This window comes from Scatophagus argus, chromosome 7 (assembly GCF_020382885.2).
Source record: "Scatophagus argus isolate fScaArg1 chromosome 7, fScaArg1.pri, whole genome shotgun sequence".
NCBI classification, from domain to species: Eukaryota; Metazoa; Chordata; class Actinopteri; family Scatophagidae; genus Scatophagus; species Scatophagus argus.
In genome coordinates this window covers 12674160-12694335 of record NC_058499.1, presented here as the reverse complement: position 1 = coordinate 12694335, position 20176 = coordinate 12674160, and the positions used below count along the sequence as shown (strand labels likewise).

Here is a 20176-nt window from a genome sequence, read left to right as displayed (position 1 = left end):
TCCTTACTTGCACGTAGATACACATGCGGATTCTGTCCTTTTTTTTTTTATTCAGCTCTTTCACACTGAAAACAACATGCATACACGCAGACAACCACACACATTCACAAACCCTGCAGCCTGTAGTCAGCCTTGTTAAACTCTTTCAGTATATGTTCACGTAATCTGGCATCCGTCCACGGCCCCCATGACTGACCCTCATAATGCTGGCTGGCGCTCTTCTCGCTTTGTTTAGCTTTCCAGTTGGAGTGCAACTGAATTTGAGTGGTGAAGATAAAGCCAAGATTAAATCTTATGTGTTTTTGGATGGTACACAGTCTTAAAAATAAGGGTATTTTTCAAACCTACCACCTTTAAAAATACTGGAAATTGTGAAGCAGGAGGGTGGCGTTCAGTTAGCCGTTTCTTTTTACAGCAACGCTACTGTGCGGCCCCGTGTGCTGTGAATATACATTAATTTGACTCATCAACAGTATTATGTGTGTTATACTGATGTGAAGCCTATATTTATAGCCCGTTGTTTGCTGTAGTGTATAAGCAGAGTATTTGGCAGCCTTGCAGTCTGGTGGTATGTCTGCCAATCAGTAGTTTGGGTTGGTAGACTGGGCCACCCCCCCCCTCTCTCTTAATCAATTTACAGGATGGTAGGAACTCTTATGGAGGGTGTCTTTGTCCCTTTGTTCCTGCTACGATCCCTTCTCCCTCTCCTGGGAGAGTGTGGGTGGTGGGAGCTGCCATGCTTGCTCAGCTTTAAGTTATTTTATTCACACTTTTAATCGCTGAGTGCTTTATTATTAGGTGCTGGATTCTGCTGGCCAGGGGATCTGCATGAGAAGGCGCAGAATGCATTTAGTGGAATCATATTAATGGCACTATAAAACAAATCTGTCAGGCTGTTCTTAACCCTGCTGGCAGAATTGCTCTGCCCAGGGTTGCCCCCTTCTCCAAGCGCTTACAGGTGGCTAAGGAGAGTGCATCTCCATCATCTCCTCCACCGTGTGCTAATAGTTTTATTAATTCATTCTTTTTTTTCTCCCTAGACACCCTGTGCATAATCATACAGACATTTTTCAGCTAAATGGTGTTTGTCAAGGGAGGTTTTGTACATTAGAGACACTCCTCCCATACATACATACTAACACTTGTTCAATTACCAGTCATTCGTTATCCAGTTCTGCTGTGTGTAAACCTAAATGCTCAGGTATATCATTAATTATCACCTCCCTTGCTTTTGTTTGTAGCTTTATGTCCTTTTAGGTTAAATAAATGACTGTTTTAGTGCTCATGCAACATATTAGCATTGCCGTAAAAGGCCAAGATTTTTCTTGTCATGCGTAATTTGTTGACGGATGAAAAAATACACAGTCAGGCCCTTAAGACTGAAATGGAGATCATCTTTGACGGCAATTAAAATGTGGATTATATTTTATACAAATTTACCCTTATACCTGAAAGGTTACACTTTGTCCAACTTGTCCTTTAATCACTCAGCTGCGTGCTAATAAAACATAAACCACTTAGTGGGGAATTAGCTCTGTCTCCATTTCACAGAAACTCTGGAGAATGCGAGGAGACAAGGGGAAGCTATAGTCCTGCCTCTTCTCATTACTGCGGGATATCTGACGGCAAAGTTGCAGTCTGTGCACCTGAGTGAAGGAATCTGAGAGGTTTTCCCAGATGTTTCTCTCTATCGTTTTTATTAGTGTAAAAAAAGCATGTAAATCCTGAACACATGGGCTGACATACCATGAGGGAGGAATTGAGGAGATATTTCTGACAGTTTTGGTTTATACCCTCATTTAAGCACTCAGTTTAGACACGAGGCATTGTATTTCTGTAGGCTTTTATCTTGTCCACTGAGCCAGAACGTGGTGAGCAGAAATTTGCATTAGTGGGCGATTATGAATACCTGTGACAGATTCTCTCTGCCGACTCCCTGGGTGGAAATGAATTGGCTCCCTCTGTTGACTTGCACAGGAAGACAGAGACCAAGCAATTAGACTTTAGTGGTTAATGTAGCAGCTTTTGCAGGGAGGGCAAGGAGGTTCAACATTCCTGCTGGGCTCATGTCAGTTTCCAGGCACATTTCCCCCTCTTTTTCCTTTTTTATACGAATGCTGGGAATATGACAAGCTACCTGTCCAGCTGAATTCCTCTGGGGTGAGGGGAGCGTCGCTTTTGAATCGCCTCATGGGAACTGAGGTGACAACACATGACGTAGGTTATTCATAACAGGGAGGAGATGTACTGCAGCTACCTCTCCACATCATGCATATTCATTGTTTACCTTTTTTTTTTTTTTTTTTTATCCCCCACCCGCTCTAGTTTGTTGCTGCATACGTAATTCAAATGAGCTTTTGTGAAAAATAGCAATAACATATTGTTCATTTCTCTATTTCTCTGTCACCCTGCTGTGTTTCTGCATGACGCTCCGACTCACCCACCATCTCCCAGGTTATACTGAGGGATAATAAGCAGTACATTGGCAAAGCCTGGGGCTGTTGGGCCACAGTGTTGTCTGCATTACTCATGGTTCACGTTTCCCTGGTGGCCGTTTGAACCTAGACCTGGTGTGGCAGTAGGTAGACTGGCCCCCAGAGCAACATGCATGGACTCTGCATGGTTGCTATGACAGGAGCAGTCTGCTGTTTACAGGCCTGCTATTGAGGCCTGAAGGCCCTAGTGCTTCACATCCTGTCTCAGGCTTAACTCGAACATATTGTTCATACTCTAAGCAGCCTCCAGCTCTCTGAGCCTGGACTGCACAGTTCTACCATCATGTAGGTTCACACTAGCAGTTATATTCAGCGCTTCCAAATGAACTTTGCAAAAGAAGAACAAACAAACAAAAAAAAATGCCCAACTTGTTAAGAAAGTAAAATTAATTTTTACTCAGTCGGAATGGACGTGTTAATTTGAGAAAATGTATATAAAGTATGGGAAAGATTTTAAATTTCCACTGTTGAAGATGTCTGTGGTAAGTGAAAGTGGACCGTATGTTTGGTGTATTGGTGCATGATCACACTACAATAGACTTTAAGATTCAGCTTGCTGTGGGGGACATTTTTATTTCATCCCTGTCAACCTGCTGGTGTGATCCTCCTCACACATTCCTGATAATTTCAGTTGGAGACAGACTCATTAGGCTGTCACTAAATGGGTTTAAATGCAGCCGTCCAATTAGTGCTCTGCTGTGAAATGCAGTGGGTGTTGTGCAACGTGCTTAGCACTACTCCTTTACAGAATTATGAGGGATTACTCATTCAGTGTGATCCATCTTATTTCTACCAGGGGTCTTGGCTTTTCTCAGTATCATCGCCACGGAGGGGGTAAATGTTGCAAATGCTTCTCCTGTTGCCATATGCGCCTCGTCAGAGAGCCTCGCTGCCTCCGAATCTAAGAGGATTTGATGTGCTAGTTAAAAGACAGCATACCATGCCTATCCATGTCATACTTTCTGTTCTGCAGTAAGGCACTCTGCCAGCGCGGTGTTACTGGTGTATATAAATAGGATTTTAAGATATTAAAAGTTGTCCCTGAATGTCTGTTACTTTCAAACCACTAAGAGTAAAATCTATTGCCATCGGCTGTAAATCTCAGAGGCTTTACGGTCTGTAGTGCTTTTCATGAGATTTAGGATGTGGTTAAATCCATTATATATTTTGTTTTGGGAGCAGGCTTGCTGAGATTTGAAAGCTGGGTCCCCGCTATAGTGTGATGGGATTTGCGTTATACTGTCATGTCCTGTCTTCTCAGATCTTCCTTGTGACGGTGTGGCACTGGGAGCTCTTCATGCTGCCCCTCTTCCTGCTTCTACTCATTGGATGGCACTACTTCCAGCTCTCTGCAGGGAAGGCAAGCTCCAGCCAGGACCTAGTGAGTCTCGAGTGCTCCACACTCCTCAGTATTCATCCATACATCTGTAGACGCATGCTGTTACAGTGAAAATTCAATCTGTATGTTAACCCACCTCTGGTCACACACTGATGGAATGAAATCCTTTTGGCATGCATTGGGCAAATTGCACTTTTCCAGTGATGTCAATTAACAACTTTTTACACTTGCATGTGTCCTGTATAATACAGGAGCTGTTCTATAAAATCATTTCACAGTACAGTCGGCTGTAGCAGCATTTCACATGTTTTATAGCTATTTGAAGTAGTTTCAACATTGTCTCCAGAGGCCCAATAAAACACCAAGCAATAAGAAGTCACTAAAATGAAATGTACAGTATGTATAGCCTATAGTCTGTTGATGTAGTCTCACCACAACTGTAAATGCAGGGGTATAGTTCTCCTCGCAACATACCACTATCTCGACCTACTGTTATGGAAATTATGTTTGCCCTACACTTGTCTGTGAAGGTTAATGCTGTTCACACTTCTGACTGCCCCCCAATTTCGCTGTGTTGTAAGCCTTCTCGTCGGCCAGCCAGGGGCCTGGCCTTCTCACACACCATCCCCAAAGCAACATACCCAGCCCGGTGATTGTGTTTATGGCTGCTGGCAAAGATGCCGTCCCTGGGCAATGTTAAAGCCCAGGCTCGCCCTCATATCCAATGTGGAGACTCTGCCACCCCTCTGTGACCCTCTGGCCGGCAATGACACAGCTCTGTTCCCAGGCAATGTCACAGCGTGCACCACATTGGGGTCAGGGATGACTTGATATAAAGTGATCTAGGCAACAGCATCCAAATTAAATGTGTTTTTTCCCCTCTTTCTGTTTTTCTGTGTGCTTATGTTGTGGAGAAATGAGATTGCTTTAGTGTGACAGTGCTCTTGTGAGGAAGGCCCTCTTTCACCTCTCCTTTTGTGTGAGGTCACCCCTGTGATGCAGTCTCTATGGAAACAAGCCTCTCCCAATAGGGGTGAATGTACTCAAAGAAAATTTCATTACTAGGTGTTTGTTAAAAATGCTCCAGTGCCCACATGTCCCATTCGTTTGAAATCACCCACTACCCTTTATTTTCTCTTAGGTGAACATGAGCATGGGTGACGACGAAGAGGAAGACGAAAAGGTATTTTATCTTGTCTCTTTCTAACATTTTAAGGGATAATATGTTTTGGTGGAAAGTTATCAGATCTCAGTATCACTATGAATATAAATGTATGTTTTAAGGTTAATCATAAACACTGAGTGAACATTTTATGGTGACGTTTCTTGTGGAGAACTGGTCTCGGGCTTATGAGAAGTGTGGCTCCTTGTAATATTCCCTTCTGAATAGTTAATCACATAACATACTCTCCACTGTTAGTGAGTACACACTCCTAGTTCAACAAATAGCTGTAACCCTTCAACAAATATCCTATACAGTCCTTTACAAATTAATACTCTTTTGCCATACCGGTTCTCGTCAGTATTTTAGTATAGTCACGATGACAGCTACTTCTCAGAGGCTCTTTTCTAACTAAGAATAGAAATATTTTCCTGCATCCCAAATGAGGGCAACATCCATGAGACAGTTGTAGCATGTAACTCTTTATTCTGTTCCTCTGGGTATTCGGTGTCACTCTACAAATGTACTAACCCGAGATACTGCAGCCCTTTGAAAATCTATAAATCAAATTTAAACAGCACCATCAATTAGATCTTGCACAGCTGTTGGGGATAAAATCAGTGCATTTTTTTTTCTGTATCTTTGTCTAAATGTGATAGTCACAGTGAAAATGACCTTTTACTACCAGAACAAATGAACAAAGCACAGTTAACACAGCAGCAAACCCAGACTTTGCCCCAAAGGTTATCAGTCATTTTCACTTCTTCTTTTGTGAGAAATCATAAATGATGATGTTTATTAATACATGTCTCTAGTGTCTCTTGAAAAACAAAACAACAGGAAATCTTTAAGTAGCCTGAAAATTATACTTCCCCACAGCACACAATATTCAATTACGCTCATCCCACTGTTTTCTGTAAAGAAGGAAGAGTTAACAGAGATGTGTATTATTGCTTTATGGCAATGAAGTGTGGAGCTAACGCAAAGCCTCCAAGCAATGACCCTTGTGCTGCGTGTCTAGGCCCAGGATTCATATCCATAATGCGCTCAATATATTCTGCTGTGATGACCTGGGGCTATGAAAAAAGCCAGATTCCTTTAAAAACACTGGCACATCCTCTAAATCCTGTCTGAAAGGATGGGCTAATTCACAGATGAAGCTTGCATGATATGTCTGCACACACAAAGTGGTAAGCCGCGCTTGCTATCATTGCTAGGAAAACAGGCAAACTGGTGTTTGAACAAACAGCAGTCATACAGAAAATTCAGTGTATTTATGAGTGTTGTATCAGACTGGCTTACATTTATGCATTGAATTTAATATCACCTGCTATGTAGAATGGTTATTACATTTGTCTTTACCTTGAAACCTCATATAACACAGGAATCTTTACTTTTTTAGTACGAATAGTAAGAATTGGCAGCGTCTTTAGAAAGGTTTAGGATTCTCTCAAAACATTTTACGTGTACGTGTATGCACTCAGCCTTTAAAGCTATTTGAAAGGTTTTCCATGAGCTTCCCTAAGCCCTTTCACACTCTGAGGAAATGAAATACCTCCTTTCATTTACTAATTAAGCAGTCACCCATGTTTGTTTTAAGCTGTCAGCTTTAATTTAAAGTGGCTTATTTGAAAGTCTTGTTATGGTCTTGCTGTCACTTGAATGTGATATCATGCAGTTAGATCAAGCAGTGTAGCTTTACACCTCCTATCAAAGTCTTCTTTAAAAATATTTGGGGTTAAAGAGTGATCAGTGTTAAATTTGATGTCTTCAAAGCCTTTGCTTTTTTCCCCTAGTCTTTCCTGTAACATGTGAATAAAGGCTTTTCCCTCTGAGAAGGTTATGATTACCACTCAAATATGTTTTTATCCCCCTTTTTTTCCCCTTGAGGAAGGAAATATTTAGACCTCAGACAGAGCAGCTAGAATGTGAAGGCATGACGTTAAAGAGAGACGAAAGGCAAGGCAATGTTACAGCAGGATAATACAGAACAGATTCTCTGCCTGTGAACAAATCTGTCCTCAGGGAAAGAGACAGCTTACAAATTATGTGTGGGCAAAGTGACTTCCCTTTGGCCTTAGGTATCAGTTGTACAGATAGACAATATTTAATCATAACATAAAGAAACAGAGAGACAAAACAAGTCCATAGATCTCCAATAGAAATGAACAGGGAAGATTTCCTTGCCCTCCGGCTGGCAGTGCTGGTCCGCGGTTGACTTGCTCCCAGAGCCTGTAGCCCAGGGGAGTTACGGGGGGGGAGGGTGAGGAGGTGGTTGTCGGGGTGCTAGACTGGGCTGGGGGGTTGCTCCATCTCTCACCCGATGGTCAAGAGTCACCACTGGGTCTCCTTGAACACACCAGTCAAACAGACTTCCCATGTCATGATCTGTGGCGTGCATGATGAGAGCAGCGCCGCACATGGACCCACCAACGCATTAAAGCCTCCGAGAGCTGTTTCTGTGTTTTATCCCAGCAAATTGTTTGTTAGCTTGTTTTAGCTTCATGTGAGATCATTTGCCAGAAACACAGGTGTTTTTCATTTAGATGCAATTCTTATCTTTGTCCAAAAAAAAAAAAAAATTCAGTCTGAGAATTCAAATTTGGCACGTTTATTCTAATTAAAATGATGCTAAATGAGCTTTTTCCAGTCTTTGATAACACCCCACGTGTCTCTGAGAGTATATTTACCTTTGTGCAAGAGATCAAATTGGTTTCCATTACTGCACCTTAAAAGGAAGCTTTTACAATTTTATCTGAAATGAGAATATGATTTCACACAGGTTTTCTAATCAGTAGACATTTAGGATTCATTTAGTCCATCCCCAGTTTACCCATCCTTTTCCATTTCAGAAGGAGATCTTTTATTTATTTTTGTTTTCTCTGCACTCATGAACACACTGAAAAGAGAAATGAACAGAGATGAAGAATATCATCAAATGATTAATGTGGAAAGGACTTCAGTTTTGGTCGCTAAGGAGATGGAGGATTTCAAGAATCTCAAAGCATATGAATAATGATAATGATGAGAGCTCTGCCTCTTGATGCAGAGTACATCTATTTGTCTGTTTTTCCTTTTAGAAATGAAAGCCAATATGGTTTCCTCCTTTTATTTCCTGCTGGAGTTGCATGTTTGGAAAAATTTACCTCTCGTGTGTGTGTGTCCACTTAAGTAATGCTCATATCTGTTATTACGTTTGAATTCTAAATCATATAATTGGGTCACTTAAACAAGTTTCAGTGAAAATAGGAAAAGGAAAGTGAGCCCAACTGATGAGGCTCCATATCAAGTGTGCTATCATTTCCCAATACATGGCTCTCTGGGTCCATCAGGAGCTCACTGACACGGATTGTAATGGCTTTCAGCAGACTCTACAGTGTTCCCCGCTTTCAAAATAAACTTAGGATAAATAGCTCAATTAACACCTAGTCTCACATAACCAGACCACCCCTCACCCCCAACACACACACACACACACACACACACATACACACATACACACACATACACACCACCACCCCAGCCCACACACACACACACCCTCCCAGTGCAGTGTGGTGGAGTGGATGCATAAACACAGATAGTCCTCTGATGAGACCATGAGATGTTAATCTCAAAGAAAGCATATTTGTGATAGTTTTTCCTTTTTTGGACAGTGCTGAGCCTCCTGTGTCTGTCCAGATCCGAGCCCAGTGTGGGAGGCTCTGTTAGTGTGGGAATTGCTCTCTTCCTGCGCCTTTCGTGGAGAAGAGTAGGCCTGACAGTGGGGAGTCTCTCTGTGCTGGCAGACAGTGTGTTCCCAGGGGCTGCCTCATGAAGCTCTGATAAAGGCATTCTGTCTGGACCCTGTCAATGCGCACAGGCTGCGGCTGCGGATGACTTGTAACATAAACATATAGACATCTTCAGGCCTCCTGTGAGGGTCCATCAGAGCGCCCTCCCCCAACACCCTCGTTCCCCTTCTCCCTCTCGCTCTTCCTCTCCTGCCCTCTGTCATCATTCCTGTCATTATTTCCTGCTTTTGATGTGAGGCTTCTCAGCCCTCTTTAGCTTGTTTTACTTGTGTTATCTCTAGTCACTCCACTGCCCCTGGAAGGCTTCACACTCATCATTATTTCCAGCCTTGATGTGATCACATTTATTTCATTTTGAGACAAACCCTTCAACCCCCCTCACATGTTGACTTATTGCTTTGCCAGAGTCAGTCATTATTATGTCAGTGCATTAAAAGCAAATACTCTGTATACACTTTTATCTGTGACAAGAATGATACGAGTGAGAGAGTCAACATCCAACTGGTGTTCTATGCGGGGTGAAGTGTTTTTCTCCTGCCGAGAAAGCGTTAGAGTAGGTTGGAAGTCTGGCCTGACAGATTTGTAAAAACATGTTAAAACTTGTCCTGTGCGCACTGCTGGAATGGAATCTCTCCTAAGTTGTGAGGCCCCTGCAAGTCGCCTAGTCTGCCTGATTGCGGATGGCCATTTTGTGTATTTTTCATCTACCAGGAGAGTCTTGATTGTGCTGCACTTGTGCAACAGCTCTATTGTATGTGGCGGACAAAAGCTGAAATCTCTCAGCCATCCACATAACAGCTTCTGAGCACTGAGTCTGTCTCATCTTCAAAAGCATAGTCTGAAGATGTACAGTGTTTGCTCATTATGGGCCATTCAATAGATAAATCACACATAATAGCACAGAGATAAACTGGTCTTTGTCTACCCTGCCCAACAATTGACATACAGTGTGCCTCATCAGTGTATATGTTTTTTGTTTTTTTTCTTTTGCTTATTTTTAGGAAGCTGGAAAAAAAGGCTTGATGGATAAGATACATATGGTGCAGGAAGTAGTGCTGGTTGTCCAGAATGTTTTGGAGGAAATCGCAAACATCGGAGAACGAATAAAGAAGTAATTTGACAATTTATTTTTGTCGTGCAAAGCATGTTTATATGAAATTGATCTTTAAAAAAACTTCACTTTAATCTGACACAACTATTCTTTTATAGCATATTCAACTGGTCTGTCCCTTTCCTGTCATGCCTGGCCTGCTTGGTGCTGTTTGTGGCAACGGTCCTACTATATTTGATCCCACTGCGATATATTGTGCTCATATGGGGTAAGTTCTTCATCTGCAAAGACAATTTCAATTCATAAATTTGTAAGTGAAAAAAAAACACAAAACATTTTTTTTAAATAAGTAACAAACTCCCGCTTTCTGTTTCTCAATAGATCCTTCATTACTATGCCCAAAACATCCTTACAAATTGTATAATAATCAGTGCCCATGCCAGTGTTGCAAAACACAGTTCTTATTTAGTCTTCCTTCCTGGAAATTCATGGTTTAATGAAGTACAGTAATGTAAGAACTCTGCCATTCTTACACCTCTGCAGATGCACAGAGATCAGACAGCTGCAGAGGTTTGCTCTGCTCAGTGTGGGCTGATAGCAGAGCCCAGCAGAGGCAAGGCCTAGGGTTTGTGTGAAAACAAAGCAGAGGTAGAGTAGCAAGCTGTATATAATACATGATGTCCTTGGGCAGTCTGTAGGCTCCTGGTCTAGCCTCTCATTATCTGCTGTAGTCATACAGAATAGACAGTCATCTCAGTGGTCAGGGAGATACGCTGCCCTTAACAGGCTCTCCTCCTCCAGCTGTAAGCCTGCAACCACTGTATTTCCACGCTGCCTTCAACACAATCAATACCAAAAAACCATCATATCAAACAAAAAACACACAGTCTGAGACACTCCTCTGCCTCCCCAGTTAACCCCCATCTCTGTGGTTGCAAGGCAAGCCTTTCAAGTTGCTTGCACATATTTAAGTCCTTAGGTTCTTTGTCTGCATGTTGAGGTACAGGCAGTACCAAGCTGTGAATATAATGGTCCCATTACAAGACCCCAGAGATATTTTTTTCTCTGTGGTATGCAGCCATGTACAAAGTAAATATAGATGTGCTAGAAATGATCAGATTGAAGCAAACAAAAGTGAAGAAAAGTTGTCATGACTGTGTGCCTGTTTTTCCAAGTAGAGTTATTATGGAGGGAAATTGGACTCAAAATGGTCACGAATGGGTATTATATGATCTTCAAATGAAATTAAAGATTTACAAATTTGCACAATGATCTGTACACAATTTGGCTACTCACAAATGATCAATTTCTTACACAGTTTCTGAGCAATTTGAATACATGTGAAACTTTTTGAAATTGGACGCATCATGACCTGAATACATATATTTCACAAACAGGTTTTAACTTCAACATTGAGTGATGGACAGATCTGGTCTCTGTGTTGTCTGTTTATGTATGAATTAAAAAGCTTTCATTAAAAAAAAAACAAAAAACAAAAAAAACATTATCAAACTGTACAAAATACTTATTAGGAGATGAATATTTGCTGAAACACTAGCTGCCTTATTCATCTGCAGGGTTGAGCTAAACTGAAAAGCGCAGACACAAGATAAATATTAGCAAGGTGGCACAGAATTTTCACAATTTTTGAGAATTTCTTTTTTACATGGTCATAGATCGGATGTTTGTTTTTTTGTTTTGTTTTGTTTTTTTGACAGTGTAATGTTATCACGTTTGGGTTTGACTAAAGGAGGTGTCCCTCTACTGAGCATTATTGAGATGTTTTCAGCCAAGCCCTTTTATAAGTAAACACTAAACAAAATGATACATGACAGCCACAGTCAGATGGACTGTCAATTTGTTGTTTTTATTTTTATTTTTTTTTGGGGGGGGGGGGGTAAAGTGTTACCACCAAACCTCTTTCATAACTTCAGAGAAACATAGTTTGTTGCTGATTGCACTTTGAGAAGCTGCCTAGGATTTGGAAACTGATGGCGGGAGGGACGAAGCAATAGAGTCTGGATATCAACTGTATTTTGTTACACTTTGCTCGATAACTTCACTGAAAATGAAACGCGTGTGACAAGTCAGTGATGATGACATGTTTCATATAGCCAGTCAGGCAGCAGTGCCGTCAAAAGTGGGCTTGAATCATACCAATAGTTTGAATTATTTATCAGTAGAGGTTTAATAATATCTAATGTTTAGTATAATATATTGATAATGATGGTGCTGGCACTAAATCTATTAGCTGACTGCAGGTTGTCCAGATGTGTAAATATAAATATCTATCTGGGATGTGTGCAATTGCAAATCTGTGCTCAAAATTATTCACAAATCATTGTACACATTTGTAAATCTTTAGTGTTTATTTGTAAGTATGCAATACTCATTTGTGACCATTTTGAGTCCAATAAGTTATCATTATTCATCTGTTTTTATTCATTAACTATTGCTTTATCCATGGTTCTCTCCGTTGTATTGTTCTGGCCTGAATTCAGTTTGGCGTAAAGAAATCAATTGAAACAGCAGTGTACAATGCATTTACAGAGTACTCTATACTGTACACAGATTTGGTTACACAACTCTTCAGTATTATTTTTCACACTGTAAAAAAAACTGTGTAAAAAGATGCCGGTTGCTGTGACACCTTTATTTATTAATGTGTTCTTGTTTTCACAGGCGTTAACAAATTTACCAAGAAGCTGCGCAACCCATATAATATTGACAATAATGAAATACTGAATTTCCTCAAGAGGGTGCCTTCTGATGTTCAAAAGGTAAGGGTCCAATTTTACATACAGCTAGGGAGGGAATTCCCTGAAGATGTCTGCATTATTTGCTGTACCAGAATTCCCAAGTGTTGCAGAAATATATCCTCTGGCTTTGTTTGATTATTAATGGACTCTCGCCTTTAAAGCAGCCCTGGCCCAATTATTCCTCAGTGCAGTTCCATGTAGTCGCCGTGGCGCCTGGGTGAGGAGATGCTCAGATCTGTCCTCAGCCATATTGCTGTAGCTTCGTCTGTTATTAGCAATTTTGTCTGTCTGATTGAAGCACTGTGACATTAAAGCCGGTGATTGGCCGAGGGTCGGCAGAGGGCTCCTGACGTCTCTGGCTGTTGTGTCAGCATAGAACCTCTGATGTGGCCTCAGTCACTTCAGGGTGGTAGAGTCAATTAATGTAGTCGTGAGCTGCAGTCGTCTTGCTGGGTGCCATATGTGATTACATATTAGCCATGGCTGATATGTCATTTGCATTTACATCACAGAGCTGAGGAGAGCTGTCAGGGTGTTGTAAGTGGTGCTGGGTGCTCGCAGTTCTCTGACTGAGAATTTTGCTCGGCCAGGAAATGAAGTGCCACACAGTGCCTTCATCTCCCAGGTAACTCGGCAGACGGAATTCAGCGAGAAATCCTGACAGTCTGGATCTGGAAAGACACACTCACCCCAGTCTGTTTCTCTGCTGCACCCTTGATGTCCTCCTGCAGCAAGCCATTCCTGACTTCTCTGTGATGTTGGAGGGAGCCTGTGTTGTTTGAGATTTGGCTGACTGAGTTGGCAAAACAAGGTGGTGAATACATTTTTGATTCAGAATCCTTTGTATGTCTTCTTCCCCATTGGGATGCAATGTTTGAGCTTTGAAAATGACTCACTTTCAAATCTCATGGAAACAATACTTTTTAGCCTGGTTTAAAAGAGAAACTACATCTTGAAAAAAATAGCTCCAATCATAAAAAACAAAACACCCTTAAGATTGATAATAAGTACGTTTCATTATGTACTGTGAAAAATAACCTTAACATCATATACACAGGAGACCCAAAACAATAGACCACATATTTTGTTTTTGTTGACTTAGAACTTCAATTCTCAGATAGGTGTGGACACAAAACACTACAAAGGCTGAAAATTGACTCCTGTCTTTCTTGCAAATGTGACTTGGCAATTAGTGCCTGCGCACATCTACAAAGTCTGCCTCAAACGGGGACTTCTGACAACACTGTGTCTGTCCTGAAATAAGAAGCATCTGTCAGTTCTGAGGACAGTTTCATGTTCTGATGCAGGAGGCAGTCACTTTGTTCCCACATTCCATCTCCCATTCTAATAATGGAGACCAGCTAATTAGCATAGAGTTCTTACCTTTATTCAACAGATTCACCGTATTGTTTGAGCTCAGCAAGCATGCTTCAAAAGCAACTTTCCACATTTTCAGCTCTTCTCCTTTTCAGTTTACCCTATGATCAGTCCTCTTTGGATTATGGTGACATTTTTGGAAAAAAAAATGGACAATGGAGTCAATGTTTTGAATGCCAGGGAGAACATGATTCTTGCACCATTCATTTATTTTATAAATTCATTTGGACATCAAAGAAATTCCAGAAAAGGAAATGCATCTTGAACTTGAATTCTACATGTGAAACTAGCAGGGAAAAAAAGTAAGTTCAAATGTCACATTTCAGGTCCTGTTTTCGAAATCGAAGTCACGCCAGTTGTCTGTAAAGGTGTGAAGAAAGTTACCTGTCAGCTGATGATAGTAACTTAAACAAGGCTCACTTTATACTATTCTCAGGCTTTAAGAAAGTTTTCTTTAGGGGACAGAACTTACAGTGAGTGATTATGCAGTTTGCAACTTCCTCACTGGCCTGGCAGGTCATCTCAACAGTTGAAGTCTGTTTCTAATATTGTGATTGTGGTGCAGAATGAGGGGGGCGTACACTGGTACGGAACCCTTGACTTTTCAAATCCTTCCTCCCTGTGATTAATCCCCTCTGCTCCTGTGTTTAAAAAATGATTCATTACAGGCGAGCCCGCCTCGCTTTCCCCTGCACCAGCTCTCCTCAGGGGAGCCATTACCGTGCGCTCCACTGAGCTCGGATTACCTGCCTCTGACCAAACTCCTGTTTGTTTTTACAGGTGCAGCACAGCGCTCTGAGAGCACCCATCAGCCAAAGCCAGCCGCGGCGGAAAAGGTAAGCTCCGCAGATACGCTGGAAAGGTTGGTCTGCTTTTGAATACGGTACAGCGCAGTCCACCTGACAACAATGCTCCAGTGCCAGCGGAGCCCATGACCCCGTGCACCCCACCGTACCACCCTAACTCTGCCTCCTGCTGCTGAGGGGCAGCCTCTCTGGCTTGTGTACTTGCCACCCCCCCTGACAGAGGCTGTGAACTGCAGCAGCTAGGAGGGCAGCACATGGTGCTGTCAATCACAAGCCTGGAGGTAAAGAAAAGAAAGCGCCGCAAGGCTCAGCCTTCATCTTTGGATATAATTTAGAAAAGGAATGAAAGGGCTGGTTTTGGTTTACCGTAGACCTCCAGTGTTATGCTTTGTTTTTGACTTTGGTGAAACTGAGAAATTTGCTTTAGGTTAAAACACGCTTATTGAAAACAAACCATGTGAATGTTTTTTTTTCCTTAATCTGTGTACTGATATAATTAAAGGTCAGAAGGTCATAAATCTTGCAGTCGTTTGTCAAATAATTGCAACAATGTTATGTTAGGACATCTTAATGTTACTGTTCTTTATGTGGTAAGGATTTACCGTATGTAACGTAATGTTGTCAGCTTTCTCAATTTTATCTCAGCAACAAATATATATTTATATGTATGTGTAATATTTCCAGCTGACTTATTTTTTTAATTAAAGTTTCTATGTTACTGTATGTGAGGCCGATTCATTTGAGAGTTTTATTTTCACTCAGTATCGTGTGCGAGTCCTGAATAAAGAATCTTTATCAGTTTTGAGCTCTTGTTTTTGCCTGTGTTTTTTTTTTTTCTAATAACCGCACTCTAGTGGGGATGGATTACACCACCTCTTTACTTGAATACACAGTAAACACATCTGATTACACAACACAGCCATTGGAACAGAGCTCACACACCGGCCACCGCTGCGCCTTGGTTACCGAGCTCACATCAAAGCTGTGTGGCTCCAGTGTGCTTCCTAATGCATTGCTTTGTTGCCTTCTCACAATAACAGGGTCCAGATGAGAGAGAAAGAGCTCATCTCGCAGAGAGTGCTCTCTCCATCCTCAGCACTTAGTGCTTTACATTTCCACTGAAATCACCTGGCCTATCTAATGGTCACACACACACACACATACTCTGGTTTTTCCATTTGTCTCTCCACAATAGTTTTTCCGAGTAGAGGGATGCAGTATATCCTTTGTCAGTTTTCTTATCCACATTTCGTTTACGTACAAAAGAAATCAATTAATGACACCTTTGCCATTTTGGTTTTTGTAAAACAGCTGTGACAATTTCCTTCAAAAAATGTTTATTGCAATGTTTCACTATATAAAGTAGTCTGTAAGAAACAGAAAAGACAGAGAGCAGTACTTTTTTAAAAAATACACATAGTTAGAAGTTGGGCTGTACTGAGGCTTGGAACCCACCGGTGGGAGTTTGCTCTAACTGATTGGGGGACTGAGCATCGCGGCCGGGTGCCCCCCTCCTCAGCAGAAGCATGCTGGTGAAAGAGCATCCATCTGTGCTTTGTGAAGAGTTTGATTGGCTCAGGGGGACCTGGTGGAGCCCCGGGCTATCTCTTTTGACAGGCTGATAGAGACATCACTGGGCTCTCCCAGGATCTGCCACCAGGGGTCCATTTCAAAGTGAGAGGGTGTGGAGGTGACCCTGAGCTTCTGACAAGCTAAATCCCACACACTGGCTGAAACTCTCCTACATTCTTGGCTCTTTTGGAGCTGAGGTGGTGACTGTGCTGGGAGAAGGGCAGAGTTACAGAGGGAGGGTGGAGGTACAAGCAGATCACTGGTAAGATCCAGTGTCCCCAAGAGATGAAACTAATTAAGCAATACTCCCAGGGTACTTTTAATCGGCATTTCAACAAACAACCAAATTGCCACACCAGGACATCTAAATCTTGTGAAAATGAGAACCTGACAATTAATAGACATAAGAAGCCCAGTTTAACTTTGAAAACTTATATTTTTTAAGTTCAAATAATCTTGTGTCATGGGCAGATATATTATTGAGGTAAATGCTGGCAGTGACATTATGAGAGGCCATATGGGAATACTGCCGCTGCCTGCCTCTAAGCTGTCAAATCTTTGAAACTGTGGCACTGAGGTTGTGGACTTGGATGTTTCCAGTATCATTCATAGTCGGTGGATCATACAGACAAGTCTGACAGGGTTGCAGCAATTGTTGATTCGGGTCTCCATGCGCCAGTGCACACTCATGCTCACACACGCATACAGGGCACCCACACAAACACACATAAGCCCCTCTTCAAAGAGGTGTAATCATATTTAAGGAATTATTTATCAATGTATTTTCTCCTGGGAAGGCTACGAATCTCAACAGAGGAAGTCACTGTGCAATATGGTCCCTGAATGCAGTGGGGAAAATCCCTGGATGTTTTACAAGCTTGCTAATGAACATTTGAGCCACACAGCAGTTAACATTGTCTGATCACATTTTTTTCTCCAGTAGTTGTTGTTGTTGTGCATGGTGTGGCAGTGATGTCTTCATCAGGCTGTCAAAAAGGAAGTGCCTGCAGCTGTGGCGGATCCCCCCAGAGCCTGTCACACTCCTTGTTTCCATGGCAGTCCTTCAGGCAGCACCACAGGCAGGCTGTGTGCAAGGACCCATACAACCTGTTTTTTCAGCAGCCGCCCCTCTGATGTTCAGCCCCGGAGCGGGCGTCAAACTACCAAGTGCAGAGAGAGAGAGAGAACATTGCACCCTTCCTCTCTGCTGCAGTCCTGCGCTGCTTTTACAAGGATGTGCATAGCAAAGGAAAAAAAACCCTAATTTGAATAAGTCACTATTCTCAGAACCTCCTTAGTAATTGTTACATGTGCAATGCTGTTAAGGTTCTCTGACCTCCTCTCAGAGAGACATAATGCACGCAGTAGGACAAAGTAAGAAAAGCACGACTCATCTGTGACTTACATGACTTAAAGCTCTTATGCATGTGTTACGTGGTCTGCTTGTACCTCCTGAGAAGCAGGTCAAAGAGATCAGTGGCTGCGCTCCAAGTCCCAACTGGCCTAAATTAAAGGTGCAGAGGTTATGTTCTGCCTCCAGACAGAACCCTGACACCAATAAAGAGCAGAAATTGCTGGGCATCAACAATGTAAACGCAATCCAAATGACAAAACAGACTGAACTTGCTACTGTTGCTGATTGTTTTGCCTATATCTACCTGAGGTGACCACACGGGGAGCTTTTAAAACGATGCTGTGGCCTGCTTTTGCCGTTTGTTCCAGATTGTGACTAACCAGACGGCACATTGCTTTAGTCACTCCCAGTGACAGAACATATAAATCACAATAACCAGGATTGATGTTGTCTCTGGGAATAGGGGTGGGAATATGACTGTGATAACAGCAGAGAGAAAAATGGTCGCTAATAGCAGCTGTTTTCAGTGGCTCCAGTTTACTAATAATTCATTTTGTGGCCCACAGTACACACTGGTGTTAAGACATGGCAAAAGCCATAATTCTTTATAGCATCAAGAACAGAAGATGGCCTTTAAGAGCTGAAATTAAATCATTGGCCTTTAAAAGCATCTCTCCAAGGGGCAAGCTGCATTAATAAATTCAACTGATTCTGCTTTAATATTATTCAGAGTGCATTAAAATGAAGACAACAGCTGGGATCATGCCCGGTCTCTGGAGTATTGCTTGGGCCAGTGAGTGCCGGCGAGATGCAAAGCATGTCTAGGCGCAATTCTGCGTTGTGGAACAGGGGTGTGAGGGGGGGGCACAAGGTCTCAGTGTTACAGGTGCAGGCCTGACAGTTGGTGTTCCTGGATCAGAGGTTGTTGGGTACTGACACAGGCCACAGGACAGCCACTGCCTGCCTTAAAAACAATGTCACATGGGACCCGACACCTGGGCCACACAGCCAATCAGGCCAGCCACTGCCACACTCATGACAGTACTGCTTATGAGAACTGCAAGAACCTTCAAACTATCAAATGATTTCATAGCCACTGTGCGGAATAGTTATGGGCTCCCTTTGTTATGCTGAAAAATGGATAAACTGTGGGAGCAAAAAGGAGAAGAAATGAAGTGTTAAGCTTTCTAACATTTGGTGTTACATCAGTGCTCTATAGTTAGCACGAGCACATGCGTCAGGAGACAATACAAAGAATAACTGAACTGCATATTTCATTCTAATTAACAGTGATATAACGCAATGTGACTCTGAGCCTCCTGAGGAAAGAGCACCATATTTTGTTTGATGAATCTGCTAAAGCCACAGCTAGTCTCGCCACTAACCCCCAGGGAATCAGGTATCATTAGAGATATGAACAGATCCGCTTTTTGCCTCGGTGAAAGAAGGGGAAAACACATTTCCTCCGTGCCGGCGAATGGGTGAATTTGAAAGTGTTCAATATTAATAGCCTTTCATCAAGGACACAATTAGGACACCTCCATTTGACACATTCTATAGGTTCTGAATGAATATGGATATATGGTCCCAAGGAAGGAGCCACTGGCTGAATAACAAAGTGAAATCTCCAGAAAAACCCAGCAGAAAGAAGAATGCACAACATGACAATCAGGGGAGCTGATGTATTTTGATCCAGCGTGAATTTAAAAGAAGCAAGAGACTCTAAGTGTATTATTATTAGCCCAATTTATAATTCACAGCCAAGGGCAAGTTGTATATTTATCCAAATTAGCATACGTGCTGCTGTACAAACACAAAAATCAGCACACATGTTAAAAGAGGCCACATTACTTTCATCTGGTACACTTGAAGTATTACTCTTCATAAACACACAGATGCTTCTTGTATGTTTCAGTATTTCCGTTCCTTTCCAGAGAATTAAAAAAAAAAAAAAAATAACAATAAACGATTAAAACTTAACACTGGACATGGATCAGTCAGAGGTTCACGCGGAGCCGATTTGATTAGTGAGCGCGGTTCAGGATCTGCGATTTTCTCCACCAGAGGCCTGCGGAGCTCACTGCGAAGCTAAGGTGTGAAGTGTGGTGAAGTGAGGAGACTAATCACATGTGTATCAGCCCTGAGCACCGTCTCTTCCGAGCTCTGCCACATTATGACACCAGAGAGTCGTGTAGCACGCGAGCACAGTTAGGCCCATTAACCAGAGCGGCTAATTATCGGCTCCTGCAAGGTCTTCAAGCTCTCAGGCATTGCATGCTCTCATTTCTGATTAAAAACATAAATGCATGCAGAAGAAAAAAAAAAAGAGGATCAATTACAGCGAGGCAGAACAGATAACAGCCCCATACCACAGTAATTAGGCTGGATGTTTCATCGGAACCGCTTGCTCTGTGATGATGGTTTAAAGAGTCCAGTGGCAGAAACACCGTAACTGTGTTTGTTTTAT

The 20176-nt window shown here is 42.1% G+C and overlaps 1 protein-coding gene across 6 annotated transcripts in view; it reads left to right on the top strand.

Annotated features, from left to right (window-relative positions):
- Window positions 1–15588, top strand: part of mctp2a (multiple C2 domains, transmembrane 2a) — a 34970-nt gene extending 19382 nt beyond the window's left edge. For 5 of the 6 annotated variants that reach the window (XM_046394651.1, XM_046394652.1, XM_046394648.1 and 2 more), the window contains exons 19-24: window positions 3757–3876; window positions 4976–5017; window positions 9792–9901; window positions 10000–10109; window positions 12524–12621; window positions 14758–15588. In XM_046394651.1, the coding sequence (XP_046250607.1) occupies window positions 3757–3876; window positions 4976–5017; window positions 9792–9901; window positions 10000–10109; window positions 12524–12621; window positions 14758–14817 (540 nt within the window). In that variant the 3' untranslated portion in view covers window positions 14818–15588. Of the gene's footprint in view, window positions 1–3756; window positions 3877–4415; window positions 4854–4975; window positions 5018–9791; window positions 9902–9999; window positions 10110–12523; window positions 12622–14757 lie in introns of those variants that run through there. The other variant, XM_046394653.1, reaches the window with a different exon arrangement.
- The last annotated feature ends 4588 nt before the right edge of the window (window positions 15589–20176 follow it).